Source organism: Podarcis tiliguerta (genome assembly GCF_965153285.1).
Source record: "Podarcis tiliguerta genome assembly, chromosome: 6".
Classification (NCBI taxonomy): domain Eukaryota; kingdom Metazoa; phylum Chordata; class Lepidosauria; order Squamata; family Lacertidae; genus Podarcis; species Podarcis tiliguerta.
The window spans coordinates 6,768,397-6,787,396 of record NC_139539.1 but is presented as its reverse complement, the minus strand read 5'-3'; the positions used below and the strand labels follow the sequence as shown (position 1 = coordinate 6,787,396).

Genomic DNA, 19,000 nt, shown 5'->3' with positions numbered 1-19,000 from the left:
ATAGGGAAATTCGTCTTGCGAAGCAACTCAAAAAACAAAAAACTCTTTCGTCTTGCGAGTTTTTCGTCTTGCGAGGTACCACTGTATACCCGATAAAAAAGCTTCTGGGTTTTTTTTTAACAAAAGTGTTTTTAAACATTTTCTTTAACTCACCATTTCCCTCTCTAAGTTTCAGTTCAGCAGGCGGCAAGCAGCCGGCTTGCTGGTCAGTGCATGTGTGTGAAAGCTGGGCAGACTGGGAGCCTCCTTGCCATTGTCTGAGTTGCCTGGCAACTAGGTTACCATGGAGACGTTTGTACACTGGAGGCCTGGACCAAAAGGACAGACCAGTACAAGGCCCTGAGAGCCGCAGGAGAGGATGCTGACTTGGCAGGTGAGAGAAGGGTCACAGAGTGGGAGAAACCGAAAAGTGGGGTTTTTAGGGTAAGGGGGAGTCTGGGACCTTGTGTTTCACCCCTATATCACCACCCCACTCCTGTCCTTTCCCTCGTGGATGTATTTGCCTCTGCATGGGAAGAAGTTTGACACAGTTTTCATTTCAAAGGCAAATCAGCCTACATTCTCACTTGCCAAAACTATGCAAACTAAGACACAGCTTTCCTTCAAAGTCCGTATTCCTCTGAATTTTGCAAGGCGGTTCCCTAACCAAATGATGTGTGCATATATACTGTCCAGGGTAAAGTGTGCCTAAAAATGCATATATTAGTGAAAAAAATATAACATATTAGGGAAGATTGCTTTGCAGAAATGTGACTATTGGGTAGAATTGTGTAACGTGTAGCAGGAGAAAACTCTGGTGAATTTTCAAGAGACTTTTTAAAAAAAGATCACACATGGGGAGAACAGATCTTAAGAGTGAAAAAACTGAGAGAAAGCAAAATGGGACAGATTTACCCATCCTTTTGGTTGGGGATAATTCAGACGGAAATCCCCAGGTGTCAAAACAGGTTATTTATGTATGCCACTACTGCGGCCCGTGTTTTGTTAGCCCAAAAATGGAAAGCAAGTGAGGTCCCAACCAAAGAAGAATGGCAACTTAAGCTGACAGAATATGCACAGATTGCAGACTGCACAATTAACATATAGAATATGTCAATTAACATATAGAATAAGAGAACAAAAAGAACATACATTTAGAGAAGATTGGGAAACGTTTATTGAATATATGGGGGGAAATTGTGTACACTTGGAAACGTTGGCAGCATTAAGATAAATTCAACAGTGTAAATAAGTTTTGATGGATGCAATAATGGAATACAGAATGGTTCAGTTTATGTAAAATATGCAGTGATTTATGGTATGCAAAATGAACCATGGATAGAGAAGAAGGGAAGTCATTGATATCTTAAGGATGTTTAACTGAGTATTTAAAATTGCAAAACAAAATTCAATACTATATATATGAGAGAGAGAATGTTGGGATGCAAAGAACATGGGGGTGTTGGGGCAATTTGTTGTTGTTTAGTCATTTAGTTGTGTCCAACTCTTCGTGACCCCATGGACCAGAGCACGCCAGGCACTCCTGTTTTCCACTGCCTCTTACAGTTTGGTCAAACTCATGTTAGGAGCTTTGAGATCACTATCCAACCATCTCATCCTCTGTAGTCCCCTTCTCCTTGTGCCCTCCATCTTTCCCAACATCAGGGTCTTTTCCAGGGAGGCTTCTCTTCTCATGAGGTGGCCAAAGTGTTGGAGCCTCAGCTTCAGGATCTGTCCTTCCAGTGAGCACTCAGGGCTGATTTCCTGCAGAATGGATAGGTTTGATCTTCTTGCAGTCCATGGGACTATCAAGAGTCTCCTCCAGCACCAATGGAGCAATAATGGAGTTTAACTGAGTGTATGTTGTGTGGGTGGTTTGGACCTCTTCACTGGCTTATTATTTTGGCTCAAGCACTGCTTGGCAGTGACATACAGGAACAGGGCCAGTTTCATGGATTCAAACCCTGGTCTCCAAGGTCCTAGTCCCACCCTATAACCACAACGCTACACCTGCCACTCATCCTCCAAGGCTTCCCAATGGGATTTTAATGGTGGGCAAATGTCATTGCTTCATCTGAATGGGAGACAAAGTCAGCTCCTATCCATGGCAGCTGCCCGCCATCTTAATTTAAGCAAAATGCAATGCCCCAACCTTTAAATCCATAAGGTCTATGAGGCTGAGTTTTATAGATTTCATAGGACTATATAGGCTGGAGCATTGAATTTTGGGTAAATTAAGAAGGCTGGCAGCCACCAAGTATGGGAGCTGAGCTTTGCTCCCATTGAAAAATAGCACTGCCACTCACCGGCTCCTAAAATGAATGTCCAAGGGGCTGACAGAGAGGTGCTGAGAGGTGTCGCAGTTGAGTGTCATAGACTGGCTGGAGATAGAGGAGTGATGGGAGGGACCAGTTGGGAAATCCCCAAGGGAAGAAGGTTCAGAACCAGGGGGTTGGTGGTGGGAGGATGGCAAGTGTTCAGAGGGAGAAGACTTCGGGGAGGAGGCATTGGAAGCCGAAAAGGCCACAGGGTTTCGTGAGCAGGAAGAGGTTGTGACAGATGGCAGTTCAAACTTCAAGGCTGAAGCAGAGGCTGGAGAGGGATGGGGCCAGGAGACAGAGGTGCTGGCTGCTGAAGAAGCCAGGGTGTCATTGTCATCCTCTGTTACGACCAGCTCCCCTCCCCACTGGTCTCCTAGGACATGCAGAGAAATGAAAAGAGCAGAGCAGAGATTAGTTGTGTGCAGGTGCAGTCTGAGATTGCTTGGGGAAAGCCCATGAGAGGAAGAGCCTTAGAGAGTGTTGGAACACAGGGACCTTCAGTCCTCGCTGTTGGGGTGCTGCCAGGAGACGGGGGCGTCTGGCAGGCCCCTAGCTAGCTCCAGCCAGCAGCCGGGCAAAACTCCGGTTCTCGGAACAGCATCAAAACTGCGACCCAAGCCTCAGAAGCCTTCAGAGGCTTAAGCACGCAAGCCAGCAGAGAAAAAACTCTTTGCAGCAGAAGTAGCGGACAGAGACATGTGTAAGCATATTTACAGCATTTATTCAGCAGCAGGACAATGGAAAAACATGTCTGCTTCCCTTTGTGTCCAAGCAAAACAGCAATAGCAAAAGCAATATACAAAAGGAAGTTGCCAGCAAGCCTGTGCTGGAAGTAAACAGGCATGTGACACACAACAGTCATGCCTGTTCCTTTTAAGGTGGAATGGAACTATATCCTAACACTCACAAGTGCCTTGCTAGACCAAGACCTACTGGGAAGAGTTGCTAGGTTCATCATCATTTTTTATTTGTATGCCGCCTTTCCACAGTTAAAAAAACAATGCTCAAGGCGGCTTACAGCATGACAAGATTTGCATAATTACAAAAGTCATAAACAATAAATAAAGCACATCAAAAAATGCACAACCATATGGAAAACAATTTCCACATAAATCAAAATCTAAAACTAAGAATACAGCATTATTATCACCGTTTAAAATGACATAGGTAAAAAATAACAGCAGTTTAAACAAAAACCAAAACAAAATGGAGCCCTCTCTGCCCAGCGACAGCAGCGGCAGCAGTCCTTTATAGAGCCCATCAGGTCCCGCCCTAGGCCAGGTGGTGAGTGGCAGGACTTGGGCCCTCAGGCACTGAGCAGGGATCACTAGACCTGCGCTACTTTAGTTTCTTTGAGACCCTGGTATTTTTATTGCTGACCTGAGCTTGATTCCAGCTCCTGACACTGGGTCAGGCTGGCAGGAGCTCCTGGGGGGGGGCTAGTGCTGGACCTCGCCAATAGCTGGCACCAACCACAACTAGGAAATTCACCATCAAGGTCACAGGTAACCTGTCTTGTCCTGTCCTGCCACTTTTCCCATGATGCACTCTGGAAAGCAAAGCATGACCTGGCACTTTTCTTTTTTTGACCAACAGGGAAACTATTGTCTTGCATTGTATCTAAAGACCCTCTGAGACTGAAGTTTTGTTCTCAAGGAAGTGGCTTTTTAAAAAAAAAAACAACAACACACACACACTCACCATTGACTTTCCCCAAAGGTAAGTGTCATTACAAAGGGGTGTGTGTGAGTGTTTAATAGCAATATTTGCCCAGGCTTAAATGTAGTAAAGTCCTGCCTTCCAGAGCTGGGGTGAGGATTAATGAGCAAGGTGGTGCTTAAGGAAAGCACTGGACAAGTGGCAGGTAAAGTAAAGGGACCCCTGACCATTAGGTCCAGTCGTGGCCGACTCTGGAGTTGCGGCACTCATCTCGCTTTACTGGCCAAGTTTGGAATAGAGTAGTTGCTTTGGAAGATGATAATTAGGCATCCTTACAAGATGACAAGTCCAACAAAGTTAATGTTGAAGAATCATTGCTTCGACACTGGTGATCTTTGCTTCTTCCAGTACACTGGCATTAGTTCACCTGTCTTCCCAAGTGATAAACGTAAAGGTACCCCTGACCATTAGGTCCAGTCGCAGACGACTCTGGGGTTGTGGCACTCATCTCGCTTTATTGGCCGAGGGAGCTGGCGTACAACTTCCGGGTCATGTGGCCAGCATGACAAAGCCGCTTCTGGTGAACCAGAGCAGTGCACGGAAACGCCGTTTACCTTCCCGCCGGAGTGGTACCTATTTATCTACTTGCACTGGCATGCTTTTGAACTGCTAGGTGGGCAGGAGCAGGGACCGAGCAACGGGAGCTCGCCCTGTTGTGGGGATTCGATCCGCCGACCTTCTGATCGGCAAGTCCTAGGCTCTGTGGTTTAACCCACAGCGCCACCCGCGTCCCATAAGTGTCAGGTAGGATGATGCATTTAACAGAACAAGATAACAGGATTTATTTCCTTTGGGGGAGTAAGCGCTGGAAGCTAAGGTTGCCTTTGCCAATGGTGCCCCTCCAAGCGGCCAGCAGGAATGTGCCATGGGGCATGTGGGGAGCATCAGCGTGGGGAACCCAAACGTCTCAACCGGGTGTCATGTAGCTGATGGGCAACGCAGGTCTCAGAGCCTGGTGGTTACCTGGCCCATGGCAGGGGGTTGGACTCGATGGCCCTTGTGGTCTCTTCCAACTCTATGATTCTATGATTCTAAGAACCTGCATGGAGCAGACAGAATCACATTCTGCACCTTCTAATTCTGTGATCTGCACAAGAGGCTCTCCATGGCTGGCTTCTCCCATCCAACTGTTCCAGCAATACTTTTTTTAAAAAATGTTTCCATTCTTGGACAGGGTTTTGTAAGAGCAACACCCTCTGCAGCAAATCTAAGCCTGTGTCCATCTGCGAGTTCCGGCTGTGAGCCATCACGCCTTCCAGCCCAAAAAATGCTTGCTGAACGAGTCGTGGTTCGTCAGAAGCCAGGCAGAAAATGCCAAAGGCGCTGACTTGGCACTGAGGAGTTGTCCGCTTCTAGCTTGTGGCTGAAATTCTAGTTAAAAGGCTCTGGTATCAGCCATGAAACCGCTTCCTCTTTCTTATCTGAAACATCCTGTGTAATTTCTTGCTAGCAGGCTCAGGAGACCCTGGCTCTGGGGAGCGTTTTCCTCTTTTGACACGTCTTTCTATTTTCGTTTTCTCTTCTCTTCCCTTCGTATATCTGTTGTGGAAAACAAACACGCACGTTTTAGGATGGCCAGCTTTTCAGCCAGACCCTCAAGCCTCTTTTTTTGCTGTTCGGCTTGATCTGAAACCGTTAGCAGGGGGTACTGTTTGCTTCCACGCCATGAGAAACATCAACTGCAGGTGGCTGCAGGGCCCAATGAAAAGCAGGCAGCCCTAGGCATCCGTCTTTCTGCTGTTATCTGAGCAGTGGGGAACTCAGAATTGGGAAGCAAAAGTGGGCAGGGGGGAGTAGTGAGGGGGGCTTGGTCAGGCCCCTGAACTGGGCATTAGACACCCCTGATGTACAGAGTTGGAAAGCATAATGCATTTCAAGTGTTATTTCAGCGTTTTAAATAGCCTTGTGTTATTCTAACTCGCTATACACGGGGCTGCCCTTGAAGCTTACCCAGAAACTCCAGCGGGTGCAAAATGCCACAGTGAGGCTCCTTACAGGGTTCTTGCCTTGGGATCACATTCATCCAGTGCTTTACCAACTGCACTGGCTCCCGGTGGTGTACAGGGTCAGGTTTAAGGTGCTGGTTTTGACCTTTAAAGCCCTATGCGGCCTAGGACCCATGTACCTATGGGACCACCTCTTCTGATATGCCCCGCGGAGGACCTGAAGGTCCACAAATGACAACATTTTGGAAGTCCCAGGTCGCAAAGTGGTTAGATTGGTCTCAACTAGGGCCAGGGCCTTTTCAGTACTGGCCCCGATGTGGTGGAACGCTCTGTCACAAGAGACTAGGGCCCTGCAGGACTTGACATCTTTCTGCAGGGCCTGCAAGACGGAGCTGTTCCACCTGGTCTTTGGTTTGGACTCAGTCTGACCCTTAGGTTTCCTTCCCCTTGTGGTTTTGATCTATGGGCTACTTTTAAAATGAGGCTGCATTTTAAATTGCATTTTAACCTGTATTTTAAATTGGTGTTTTTCCCCCCCTATTATGATTTTACTGTAATTTTGCTGGTGTTAGCCGCCCTGAGCCCGGCTCTGGCCAGAGAGGGCGGGGTATAATAAAAGTGCATTATTATTATTCCCATGGTCAAGCTGTTTGGTCTTCCTCTCTTCCATAGCCCTCCTGCCAAGCATCAATCCAATCTAAGTCGGCGAGATAAGCAAAGATGTCCAAAGGTGGAGCTCTCCAGAGAAATAAGTTCACCGTGCGACACCAGAAGCGTTCGAGCGCCAGCGAAGCGAACAAGATGACTCCGGCGCAGATGGCGCGCTACTTGGCCTTCGCTGACCCCAGTCAGCCCAAGGTGAAAGAGATGCTGGCTGCCGTCCTCATGAAGGACAGGAATTTGGTGCCGGAAGAGGAAAAGGTGGCGGAACAGAAGAACCTCATCGGGGTCCTAAAGGCCACCGAGGCTCGGAACCGCCTCCGGAACACGAGGCTCCAGTACCAGAATCTGAGAGTGAGTTTGTATGGGGTTTGGGGAGGGGGGAGCGATGTCAGGGACAGGCTAGATGAGGAGGAGAGCTGGAGACCCCCTAACCAAGAGGAAACCATAGTTCTTCATTCTCTCAGCTCTATGGGGTAGCTTAGATTGTGTCACAGTCCGGTTCATGGGCAATCAAAGTCCTGGCAGGGGATGTCAGGACCGCGGGCAAGATGGCGGGGGGGGGGAGCAGGAACGGGGGTCCAGAAGCCAGGAGTCAGGAAGCCAAGAGTCCGAGGGTCAGAGAGCCAGGAGTCACGAAGTCAAAGGTCCAAGGATCAAGAAGCAAGGAGTCACGAAGTCAGGGGTCCGAGGATCAAGAAGCAAGGAGTCACGAAGTCAGGGGTCCGAGGATCAAGAAGCAAGGAGTCACGAAGTCAGGGGTCCGAGGATCAAGAAGCAAGGGGTCACGAAGTCAGGGGTCCGAGGATCAAGAAGCAAGGGGTCACAAAGTCAGGGGTCCGAGGATCAAGAAGCAAGGGGTCACGAAGTCAGGGGTCCGAGGATCAAGAAGCAAGGAGTCACGAAGTCAGGGGTCCGAGGATCAAGAAACAAGGGGTCACGAAGTCAGGGGTCCGAGAATCAAGAAGCAAGGAGTCATGAAGTCAGGGGTCCGAGGATCAAGAAGCAAGGAGTCACGAAGTCAGGGGTCCGAGATCAAGAAGCAAGGAGTCACGAAGTCAGGGGTCCGAGGATCAAGAAGCAAGGGGTCACAAAGTCAGGGGTCCGAGGATCAAGAAGCAAGGGGTCACAAAGTCAGGGGTCCGAGGATCAAGAAGCAAGGAGTCACGAAGTCAGGGGTCCGAGGATCAAGAAGCAAGGAGTCACAAAGTCAGGGGTCCGAGGATCAAGGAGCAAGGGATCATGAAGTCAGGGGTCCGAGGATCAAGAAGCAAGGGGTCACGAAGTCAGGGGTCCAAGATCAAGAAGCAAGGAGTCAAGAAGCCTAGGTTCAAGGATCAGGAAGCAAGAAGACAAATGCAGCAAGGCAAGGAACGTGTTGCTGTAGCAAAGAGCCAAAGGGAAATGCTGACCTTATATCCCTTCCCAGCTCTTGCCACCAGGTGCTGTGAGTTACCAATCGGCCTCACCTGTGAGGCCACGCCTTGCTTCTTCAGAACAAACTTAGGAAGGCCCCAGTCCTCCAAAGTCCTATTGGTCACAGGGCCTGGCTCCTGCACGCACACCTGACAGATTGAGTGTGAGCGACTGGCCCAAGGTCACCCAATGAGCTTCATGGCTGAGCGGGGATTTGAACTGCAGTATCCCAGCTCCTAGTCCAACACCCTAGCCACTATGCTAAATCGGCACGTAGTATCAAAGAGTACTGTGCGCCCTGACTTCAGTAGGGTGAGCATGTTTACCACTCTACTTCCAGCAAGAAAATATATTTGGCTGATCCTGCTTGCCCTGTGGCCTCTAGCCTCCAACACTCATTTTCATCTCACTATAGGGGCATCTGGGGGACACGGGTGGCGCTGTGGGTAAAAGCCTCAGCGCCTAGGGCTTGCCGATCGAAAGGTCGGCGGTTCGAATCCCCGCGGCGGGGTGCGCTCCCGTTGTTCGGTCCCAGCGCCTGCCAACCTAGCAGTTCGAAAGCACTCCCGGGTGCAAGTAGATAAATAGGGACCGCTTACTAGCGGGAAGGTAAACGGCATTTCCGTGTGTGGCTCTGGCTCGCCAGAGCAGCGATGTCAAGCTGGCCACATGACCCAGAAGTGTCTCCGGACAGCGCTGGCCCCCGGCCTCTTAAGTGAGATGGGCGCACAACCCTAGAGTCTGGCAAGACTGGCCTGTACGGGCAGGGGTACCTTTACCTTTTATAGGGGCATCTACTTCATCCTGAGAGCAGCAAAGAGGTTGGGAAATGGAAGCACCATTCATGGGGACATAGCCAGAGACAGCAAGGGTGTGTGGCAGAAACAGCCCAGAATTCCTGGTCCATGCACAGATTTAGTTTTTTAGGGTTTGGGAAGTGTTATTGTATGCCATTCCTAAATGCAAACCCTGGGAAAGCTCCATCGAGACCTATTGGAATAACCTGCCAACGCACTATCAATGCCCCTCCAACTTTCCCTGTGTAATCCCCGTGAGAAAGCTAGTTCTGGAAAAGTTGCTTATTTTAGACCAGACTGCCTCCATGGAAGGTATTTTTTCTCTCTCGCTCGCTCACTCTATAATCCCAAACAACATGATGTCATAACTTGGCCCCTGCTGTAACTCTGGGCTTGTTATTTACAGTTCTTGCCATAAAATATGCTATAGTTAGCAAGCTTGGAACAGGACTTTGCAGCCGCTGCTGCTACTGTCAAAACAAAGCCTTTTCTGTCCTTCCAAGACTGGGGCTATTCTGAAACAAAGCATCTCTCTTGGGGGTCTGTAACTGGCAATAAACAACGACCCGCCCTTTGCAGGCTCCCAAAAACCTGGCAACAATCAGCGCAATATGTACACAGAGATGCATCTCCCAAGAAAACCCAGTGGCTTTTCAGGGATTGTGCCTAGGGTGATGGTTAGATTTAGGCAAATGGACGTGACAGGGCTGAGGCCTCGACAGACGAGTGTTTGGGACACTGGAGCCCAATGAAATCAGTTTGGGTTCAAGTTAGCTGTGACGAGGGGCGGAGGAGAAATTTGCATTTAAAGGCAAAGCTCATTTGCACTTTCTGTAGCAATGGGAGCTCAAAAAAACACAGCCATCCTTCAGAATGTGCACTTCTCCAAATTTTGCAATGCTGTCCTCCATCGAAAGAATGTACAGTGGTACCTCGCAAGACGAATGCCTCGGAAGACGAAAAACTCGCAAGACGAAAGAGTTTTTCGTTTTCTGAGCTGCTTCGCAAGACGGATTTCCCTATGGGCTTTAATTTCGTCTTGCGAGGCACCACTGTATCGAAAACTGCACACGCTGGAGTAAAGTATTCAGCAAAGGGCATATATTCATGTAAATCACATTGCAATATGTATTCTATTGCTTAACCCCTGTAAAACTGGCTAAAATTTATAAACTAACATCAAATCTGTGTTGGAGATGTAAGGTATCAGAGGGATCCTTATATCATGTATGGTGGGGATGTGATAAAATTAAGAAATTTTGGGGAAATATACATGAGGAACTGAAAATATGTTTAAAACAACAATAGGTAAGAAGCCGGAAAAAATTCCTTTTAGGAATTGTTGCAAATGACATCCCAAAAGACATGAAGAGAATGTTTTTATATGCAACAGCTGCCGCAAGGTTATTGCTTGCAAAAAATTGGAAATCAGAAGAAGTACCAACATTGAAAGATTGGCAAAATATTTTTTGGGAAATGATTGAATTAGCATAACGGTACATAATGAATTGTGAAAATGTGAATTTACAAATATAATGTATATGTATTGTAATGGTTCTAGGGGTTGCTCGTGTGTAAACCAGTGCCAACACCTGGCTGGGTTGCCTGAGTGAACCTTTCCTGTCCGGACAGCCACTCACCCATGGCTGTCTCAATCGCTGGCAGAATCCGTCAGTGGGCGTTTCTTGAACGTCTTCCAGCATAAAAGTTCTTTGACGCCTAGTCTCCTCCTACTCTCCCTGCGCGGAAGCCTTCTGCGCAGGGAGGGTGTGGGCATCGGAGGACCCGTGCTCTCCCCGCTGGTCCCCGGCGAGGAGTCTTGGAGCCTCCTCTCCGATTCCCCCATCTGCCCCCCTCCTCCACTGGTGCTACGCTGATTTCCTTCCCCAGAAGATGTGCTGCTTCTCTCCCTCCCGGGACGCTCTCCGGAATCCCTCTGGAGCCCTCCCTCTCCTTCTGGCTCCGATGGCAGGTCCCTGACATGTATCAATATGTAAAGATTTCATACATGTATTGCAACATTAATAATAAATAAATTAAGTGCGAAAGAAAGAAAGAAAGAAAGAAAGAAAGAAAGAAAGAAAGAAAGAAAGAAAGAAAGAAAGAAAGCTGCTTTGCAGGGCGAGTTGAACTTCACCCTTTCCTCTCCCAACGCAATCCTGAATTCCGCCACCACCACCAGCACTACTTTAGAGGGAAAGCTCCCGTTGCTACCTAACAGTCAGGGGTCCCCTTTACCTTTACCTTTACCTTGTTAAGATAGAGTTGTACATTTATCCACTCCATGTTTACAGTATCTCCAGGCTTTGTCTTGCACATGGCACCTTAGTATGTTTGTTGTTTGAATGGTTATAAGTCTATCTCTATCTCTGGGACGCGGGTGGCGCTGTGGGTAAAACCTCAGCGCCTAGGACTTGCCGATTGCATGGTCGGCGGTTCGAATACCCGCGGCGGGGTGCGCTCCCGTCGTTCGGTCCCAGCACCTGCCAACCTAGCAGTTCGAAAGCATGTCAAAGTGCAAGTAGATAAATAGGGACCGCTTACCAGCGGGAAGGTAAACGGCGTTTCCGTGCACTGCTCTGGTTCGCCAGAAGTGGCTTAGTCATGGTGGCCACATGACCCGGAAGCTGTACGCTGGCTCCCTCGGCCAGTAAAGCAAGATGAGTGCCACAACCCCAGAGTCGGCCACGACTGGACCTATTGGTCAGGGGTCGCTTTACCTTTACCTTTACCTTTTTAAGATAGAGTTGTACATTTATCCACTCCATGTTTACAGTATCTCCAGGCTTTGTCTTGCACATGGCACCTTAATATGTTTGTTGTTTGAATGGTTACAAGTCTATTTCTATTCTAGCTATTATTCTAGTAAGTTTGGTTTTATACTTATAAGCCAGTTTGTGGTGTTGTTGTTTTGTTGTATTATTATTACTGCCACCACATTTGATACTTTGTGCATATACTTTGAATTAAGAGTACCACCTTGTTTGGAACTCAGGTCTCAGGATTGGGAGAGAGTGCTGTCATTAGAGTAGACAGCACTGGACCAAAGCTGCTTTAGACTGAACCTTTAGACTGGTTCAGTCTAAAGCAGCTTCAGTTCTTCATTCATTTCATTCTCTTTCGACTCCAGGCACAAGAGATCAACTTCCTGATCTCCTTCCAGAGGAATGCTAAAGGTGCTGTGAGGCTCGAGGTCTTCCTCCCACCCAGGAAGAACCTTAGAAAACTAGCAGACTGCATGAACACAGTCCAGGTATGTTGAACACACAAACTGTCTGGCAAATAGTTCCTTCCCATTGACATATCTCTCCATTTCCCGGTTCTGAAAGGGGGGCCCATCAAGAAAGAAGGTCGCTTAGAAATGTGGGGCTGCGCAGTTCCCTCCGCAGACAGCGTGCACATGTCACCGCAGAATATCGAGGAGGCCCGGCCCCCTCCTTTAATTTTTTTTTGGGGGGGGGGTCCTAGACCGCTCGCGGCCACCCCTAGATGGCGCCCCTGATTCATATGGTGGACCGCTTCCTGGGAAGACAAAGTGATGGCCATCATCTTCAGTGGTTCTTTAAAAGCATTCAGCTAGCTCACTGGGGCTGGATCCATTGATAGTTAAGAACATAAAGGGAGCCTGCTGGGTCAGACCACAGCTAATAAATAGCCTTCTCCTCCATGAATTTGCCCAATCCTCCTCTTCCTCTTCGTCCTCCTCCTCCTCCTCTTCCTCTTCCTCCTCCTGCTCCTACTCTTCCTGCTCTTCCTCCTCCTCCTCCTCCTCCTTCTTCTTTTTCGCAAACTTTACTGAACACAGTGGTACCTTGGTTCTCAATCTTTATCCGTTCCGGAAGTCCGTTCCAAAACCAAGGCAATGTAATGCAAAATGGATTAATCCTTTCCAGACTTTTAAAAACAACCCCTAAAACAGCAACTTAACATGAATTTTACTATCTAACGAGACCATTGATCCAAAAAATGAAAGCAATAATCAGTGTACTGTGCTATAAAATAAATGAGACAGTATTGTAGATGACAGAAATTATTATCCACACAGTCATAAAAACAAATTAACCGAAAAGTCCTCTAAAACGAAAATGCAAAATAAAAAGCAAAAACAAAAGCGCCAAACTTAATCCATTCCGGAAGTCCATTTGACTTCTGAAATGTTCAAAAACCAAGGTGCAGCTTCTGATTGGTGCTGGTGCCCCGAAAACAATACCCGACAACTGCATTGGATGTTTGGCTTCCGGAAAACATTCGAAAACCAGAACACTACCTCCGGGATTTCAGCGTTTGAGAACCAAGGCTTTTAAGAACTAAGGTACCACTGTATCTTAAAAACAGTTACCAAATTTATTTGTCTTCCAAGACAAATACATGTACAGATGTGAAGTCTTGCTTGCTGCCCTTCACAAGGCGTCAAAACAAACTTGGAGAATCTTTTACATTACAAATTCAGCTCACAATCCGCAGGGTGGACTTGAGATAATTTCTTAACCGGTGACTGCTTCAACTGAAATGGACACGGGATTGCTTCTGTAACTACTGTTAATAAACTATGCGAACCGAGACCATCTGCACACTGTTTCCTTTGCTTTGCTTTACAGAGAAGCCGTATTGAAGAGATTCTGGAAGATGAAACGGGTGAGGTCTATATCAGAAAGCCTTGAAACCCCACATAGGACAAGGCAGTATAAGGGGAGGAGATTATGGATGGAAGCCAGACAGAGACCAAATCTCTGGACAGCTCCAACTTAGAAAAACTATTGCTGTTCAATAAACTTCATGGATTATTATCCATGACTTAAGACAAAAAACAAAAAAACCTCATAGTTAGGGGTGGACAAATCTGTTTCAGCTCCATGTTATTTTTGCATGTGTTCACCCAAAAGTCTGTTCCATTCCATTTTCTTTCCATTAATCTTCAAGATCTCCAAAGATATCTTGCATTTAAATGTGCATTTTCGGCTGCAATAGGACCTCTCAACAGTTGTGTATAAGGCTGCGTGGTCAAAATGCAATTTTTGAAAACGTGAACTGTTAAAAGTTTGGGGTACTTTTTCAAAGAAACGATCGTGGCTAAACATTCAGGAAGTGCAAACAGCTGGCCAGTAACTTAACTGACAGATCTGCACCATGGTCAGAGAAGTCCTGATCAGCAAAGATGGGATTCTCTCTCCAATTTGCAGCTCTGCATTTCAAATCAAATGCGGGTGGTGCTGTGGGTTAAAGCCTCAGTGCCTAGGGCTTGCCGATCGAAAGGTCGGTGGTTCGAATCCCCGCGGCGGGGTGCGCTCCCGCTGTTCGGTCCCAGCGTCTGCCAACCTAGCAGTTCGAAAGCACCCCTGGGTGCAAGTAGATAAATAGGGACCGCTTACTAGCGGGAAGGTAGACGGCGTTTCCGTGTGTGGCTCTGGCTCGCCAGAGCAGCGATGTCACACTGGCCACGTGACCCGGAAGTGTCTTCGGACAGCGCTGGCCCTTGGCCTCTTTGAGTGAGATGGGTGCACAACCCTAGAGTCTGTCAAGACTGGCCCGTACGGGCAGGGGTACCTTTACCTTTACCTTTATTTCAAATCAATGTGCATGGTGCAGGGCCTAAAGCATCCTTTGCCAATCTAGTGCATGGCTCTGCTTGCTGAGGCTGAAGGGAACTGTCATTCAAAACATCTGGAGGGCACCAAAGTGGCAAAGGTTTGCTAGAGCATTATGCCTGGGATGGGAGATGGCTGTTGGAGGAATGCTGGACCTGAGATTAGTCATCTCTTGTTAGAGACATGCTTTTCAGCTCAAAAACCTTTTGGTACTGAAGACCTATCCTTCAGTGCAGTCCTGTGCACTGAATAGCTGAGCATCAGACTTGCAGAGTTTGCTGTGCTCTGTAGAGACTGAATTCCTTCCATTTAAACCCTGTGCAAAACATGCAATCCTGTGCATGCTTAGCCATGAATGTGGGACTCACAACATCCTCATTCCATTGGTGATGCATGTGAAACCTCGTGAGAAGCAGACACTGGCCCCAATCCCCATCCGTTCCCACCTCCTTGCTTCCTCCTCTGTCAGTTTTGTATTTTCTGCCTCCCCGCCCAGCAACCATATAGCCTGTAACAACTACTAGGCTCTCTCTTCAACCCAAAATAAAGCAGGGGGTCAGCATGCAGTCAGGTGGTCCCTGGTCCATGAGATAGTGCCCCCCCTTCATCTGCAGAGAATGAGGCCTGCGGGAGTCATTGCATGAATGAGATGACTTCATGGGTTTCAAATGCTTAGAACGTGTTCCTATATATGCCTGGTTCTAGGGTTTAACAATACAAAAGTAGATTCTACCAGGCTCATTAAAAAGCATAGGTGAAGGTAAATGGACCCCTGACCGTTAGGTCCAGTCACGGATGACTCTGGGGTTGTGGTGCTCATCTCGCTTTACTGGTCGAGGGAGCCGGCATACAGCTTCCAGGTCGTGTGGCCAGCATGACTAAGCCGCTTCTGGCGAACCAGAGCAGCACACGGAAATGCCGTTTTCCTTCCTGCTGGAGCAGTACAGTGGTACCTCGGGATGCGCATGGGATCCACTCTGGAGCCCTGTTCGCATCCCAAACGGAACACAAGATGTGACAGTGCATCTGTGTTTGCACAGGTCGCGTTTCACCACTTCTGCACATGCACATGATGTCATTTTGAGGGTCTGCGCATGCGCAAGCGGCGAAACCTGGAAGTAACGTGCTCCGTTACTGCCGGGTCACCGCAGAACGCAACCCGAAAATATTTAAGCTGAAGCGTATTAATCCCAAAATATGACTGTACCTATTTATCTACTTGCACTTTGACATGCTTTCAAACTGCTAGGTTGGCATGAGCAGGGACCGAGCCATGGGAGCTCACCCCATCGCATAGGACATGTCTAAACCGCACCGCTTCATAAGATCATAGAATTGTAGAGTTAGCTGTGGTCTAAACCACTGAGCCTCTTGGGCTTGCCAATTAGAAGGTTGGCGGTTCGAATCCCCGCAACCAAATGAGCTCCCGTTGCTCGGTCCCAGCTCCTGCCAACCTAGCAGTTCAAAAGCATGCTAGTGCAAGTAGATAAATAGGTACTGCTGTAGCGGGAAGGTAAACAGCGTTTCCGTGCGCTCTGGCACTTGTCACAGTCCTCCGTGTACCAGAAGCGATTTAGTCCTGCTGGCCACATGACCTAGACAGCTGTCTGTGACAAATGCCGGCTCCCTCGGCCTGAAAGCGAGATGCGCGCCGCAACCCCATAGTCACCTTTGACTGGACTTAACCGTCCAGGGGTCCTTTACCTTTACCATCTACTCCAACCCCATGCAATGCAGAAATCTCAGCTAAAGAATCCCTGAAAGATGGCCCTCCAGTCTCGGTTTTAAAACACATTTTGTGGTCATCGAATCCACAGCAATTACCGTCAGAAAGTCCTTCCTGATGTTTATCCAGAATCTCATTTCTTGTCATTTGCATTTGTTTGTAATTTGTTTTGTGTTGGTTTTATGCACCTGTTTAACTTGCCATGGCTTCCAGGGAAGAATTCTGGGGACTGAAGTTTCTCAAAGTGCCAAGGATTGTTTTTCTTCTTCCCCTACAAGGCTACAGTTCTCAGCGTTCCCAGGGGAGAGGTGCTTTTGCCAAACCATATGAATGGCATAATATATATACCGTATTTTTCGCTCCATAAGACACACTTTTTTCTTCCTAAAATGTAGAGGGAAATGTCTGTGCATCTTATGAAGCAAATGCGTAGTCCCTGGAGCTGAATTGCCTGGGGCAAAAAGATCATGTTTTTTGTTTGCTTGTTTTTTTTGAAAGAGGGAAATGGGTGTTGAAACAAAGCCGCTAATTGGCAAGCGATCAGGAGGGAGATAAGGAACGCTAGCGATAAAGGAGGCTACCTGGGAGGTAAAAGCCCATGGATCCTTAGGATTTTTACATTGGGTCACCCCAAATTCACCATCAGATCACATACCATGTCCATGGCTACAGCCTGCACACAAAAAATCATGCACCCACTGTTGTGTGGGGCCGCAATGGCACAAAAACGTGGTTACAAAGCCCGGAGCCACATGGATCCTCAGGATTTTTGCATTGGGCTACCCCAAACTCACCGTCAAATCACATGTCTGTGGCCACAGCATGAACCACAAAAATCATACATCCACTGTTTCATTCTGAATATTTTTTTTTCTTGTTTTCCTCCTTTAAAAACTAGGTGCGTCTTATGGTCAGGTGAGTCTTATGGAGCGAAAAATACGGTATATATGCCCGAGGGGTCAAGTTCATATATCTTTTGTACAGGGATGGATAGAAAAGGCTACTTCCAAGTCCGTATCAGTTTCAGATGTGTTCATTGTCTATGTCCCTTCCACCTTCCTTTCTGCATTTCGATTATTATTTTTAAAAGTCCACATGAAAATTGGCATTTAAACCGATATTTGGCTATGTATATTTTCGCCACGTATGTGAGGGTATCTCAATGTACCCAACGCATATATTCTTCTGGCATGCACATTTTTTTATCAGTGCTTCTTGGTTCTTTCCTGAGCTGAGGGCATCGCTGCACAATTCGGAGAGGTGCAAAATCCGAAGGAGGTTATGCGAATTGTGAACAGCCCTAAGACCTCCGAGTATGGGGCGGTATATAAATAAAATAAAATAAATAAATATAAATGAGAGAAATAAATAAATATAAGCTCCCTGCCCTCCACACGTGTGTGCATGTTGCATCTGAAACTGACTGGGCCGGCCACTGTGATGGCCCAATAACACTGGGAACTGTTGCGAGGGAGAGATGGAAACTTCACCGCTTTGCGAAACCTCCAGTTCTCGGGAATCTTACGGGAAAGCCATGCAGGACCCAGGGGTGGGGAACCTCAGCCCCCAGAAACTTAATATGAACTCCTTTAACTCTTAAGAATGGCTCTTTGCTGGCCTGGCTAGAGAACCAAGAGGGGTGAGTGTAGGAACGAGCCTACCATACGAAGCTGAAATTTACATTTGTTGCTCTACCCGTTTTGGCCTCTGGTCCTGCCTCACTGCTGGCATGTACCCACCCTACCACCCTGAAGCTTGCCCAGAAGGGAACGTGGCCCTTGGAAAAGGTTCCCCACCCCTGATAAATCAAATCTGCATTGTTAACAGCCAGTGACCAACATGTCCCCTGGTGTGACCTGTCTTATGAAACGGGTTCTCAAGTGCTAAACGCTCTGTGTCTGCTCTCTTTTGCCACTTCAGCGAGATTCTAGGGCAACCGCCCTCCGGAAATAGGTCCCCGTTTCCTTTGCCACAATCAGGGCTCTTGGCGATGAGCGCTTGGCCTTGTGCTGAACCAAGGGGAGTGTAGCTGCTCAGACGTCTGTAGAGCCTCTAAGCTTGAATAGGTCGCTTTTTTGCATATGTAAAGATAGTCACCATGTATATACCCATGTTCCAATAAAGGCAACCGACCCAGACTAGAATTGCTATGTTATTTCTCCTTTGCTCGCTATTCTTTCGGTGGGGTTCGCCAGGGCTGAGCCACAATTCACCATCCCAGTTTGTCCTGACCGCCATGACTCTGATGTACCTAGGAGCATAGTGATGTACCCCAGCCCCCTCTTTGAATGGTCACCTGGCCAGTGTTGAGGTATTGCGCTCACAGAGCCCTGTGTCATGGCCCCATGAACCCTCTGTGTCCCAGAAGACACCCAGGAGAGAAGGTTCCCCAAGTGCAATCGATTATTGTTGCCCAGTACATTTTGGAAACAATAACTTCTTCTTCCTCCTCCTCCTCCTCCTCTTCCACTTTCTCCTCCTCCTCCTCTTCTTCTTCTTCTTCCTCCTCTTCCTCTTCTTCTTCTTCCTCCTCCTCCTCCTCCTCTTCCACTTTCTCCTCCTCCTCCTCTTCTTCTTTTCTTCTTCTTCCTCTTCTTCCTCTTCTTCTTCTTCCTCCTCTTCTTCTTCTTCTTCTTCTTCCTCCTCCTCCTCCTCTTCCACTTTCTCCTCCTCCTCCTCCTCCTCCTCCTTCTTCTTCTTCTTCTTCCTCCTCCTCTTCTTCTTCTTCCTCCTCCTCCTGCTCCACTTCACCCTAAGGTCCCAGGGTAGGTTTCAACATTAAAACACAGTACAGTATTAGAAACAGTTTAAAGCAACCTACAATCACAAAAATGAGGTGGATCCAAAAAAT

The 19,000-nt window shown here is 47.7% G+C and overlaps 1 protein-coding gene across 2 annotated transcripts; it reads left to right on the top strand.

Moving 5' to 3' along the window:
• Window positions 1-255: 255 nt before the first annotated feature.
• LKAAEAR1 (LKAAEAR motif containing 1) lies at window positions 256-18,287 on the top strand. Of its 2 annotated transcripts, XM_083447728.1 has the most exons (6): window positions 256-373; window positions 3,897-4,019; window positions 6,638-6,979; window positions 11,969-12,091; window positions 13,437-13,473; window positions 18,070-18,287. In XM_083447728.1, exons 3-6 carry the CDS (start codon window positions 6,686-6,688, stop codon window positions 18,078-18,080), a joined length of 465 nt encoding a protein of 154 aa, XP_083303854.1. In that variant the 5' UTR covers window positions 256-373; window positions 3,897-4,019; window positions 6,638-6,685; the 3' UTR covers window positions 18,081-18,287. The 2 variants fall into 2 exon arrangements, with proteins under 2 accessions (XP_083303854.1, XP_083303853.1); XM_083447727.1 differs by lacking the exon at window positions 18,070-18,287 and having other exon boundaries at window positions 352-373; window positions 13,437-13,625.
• Window positions 18,288-19,000: the final 713 nt, after the last annotated feature.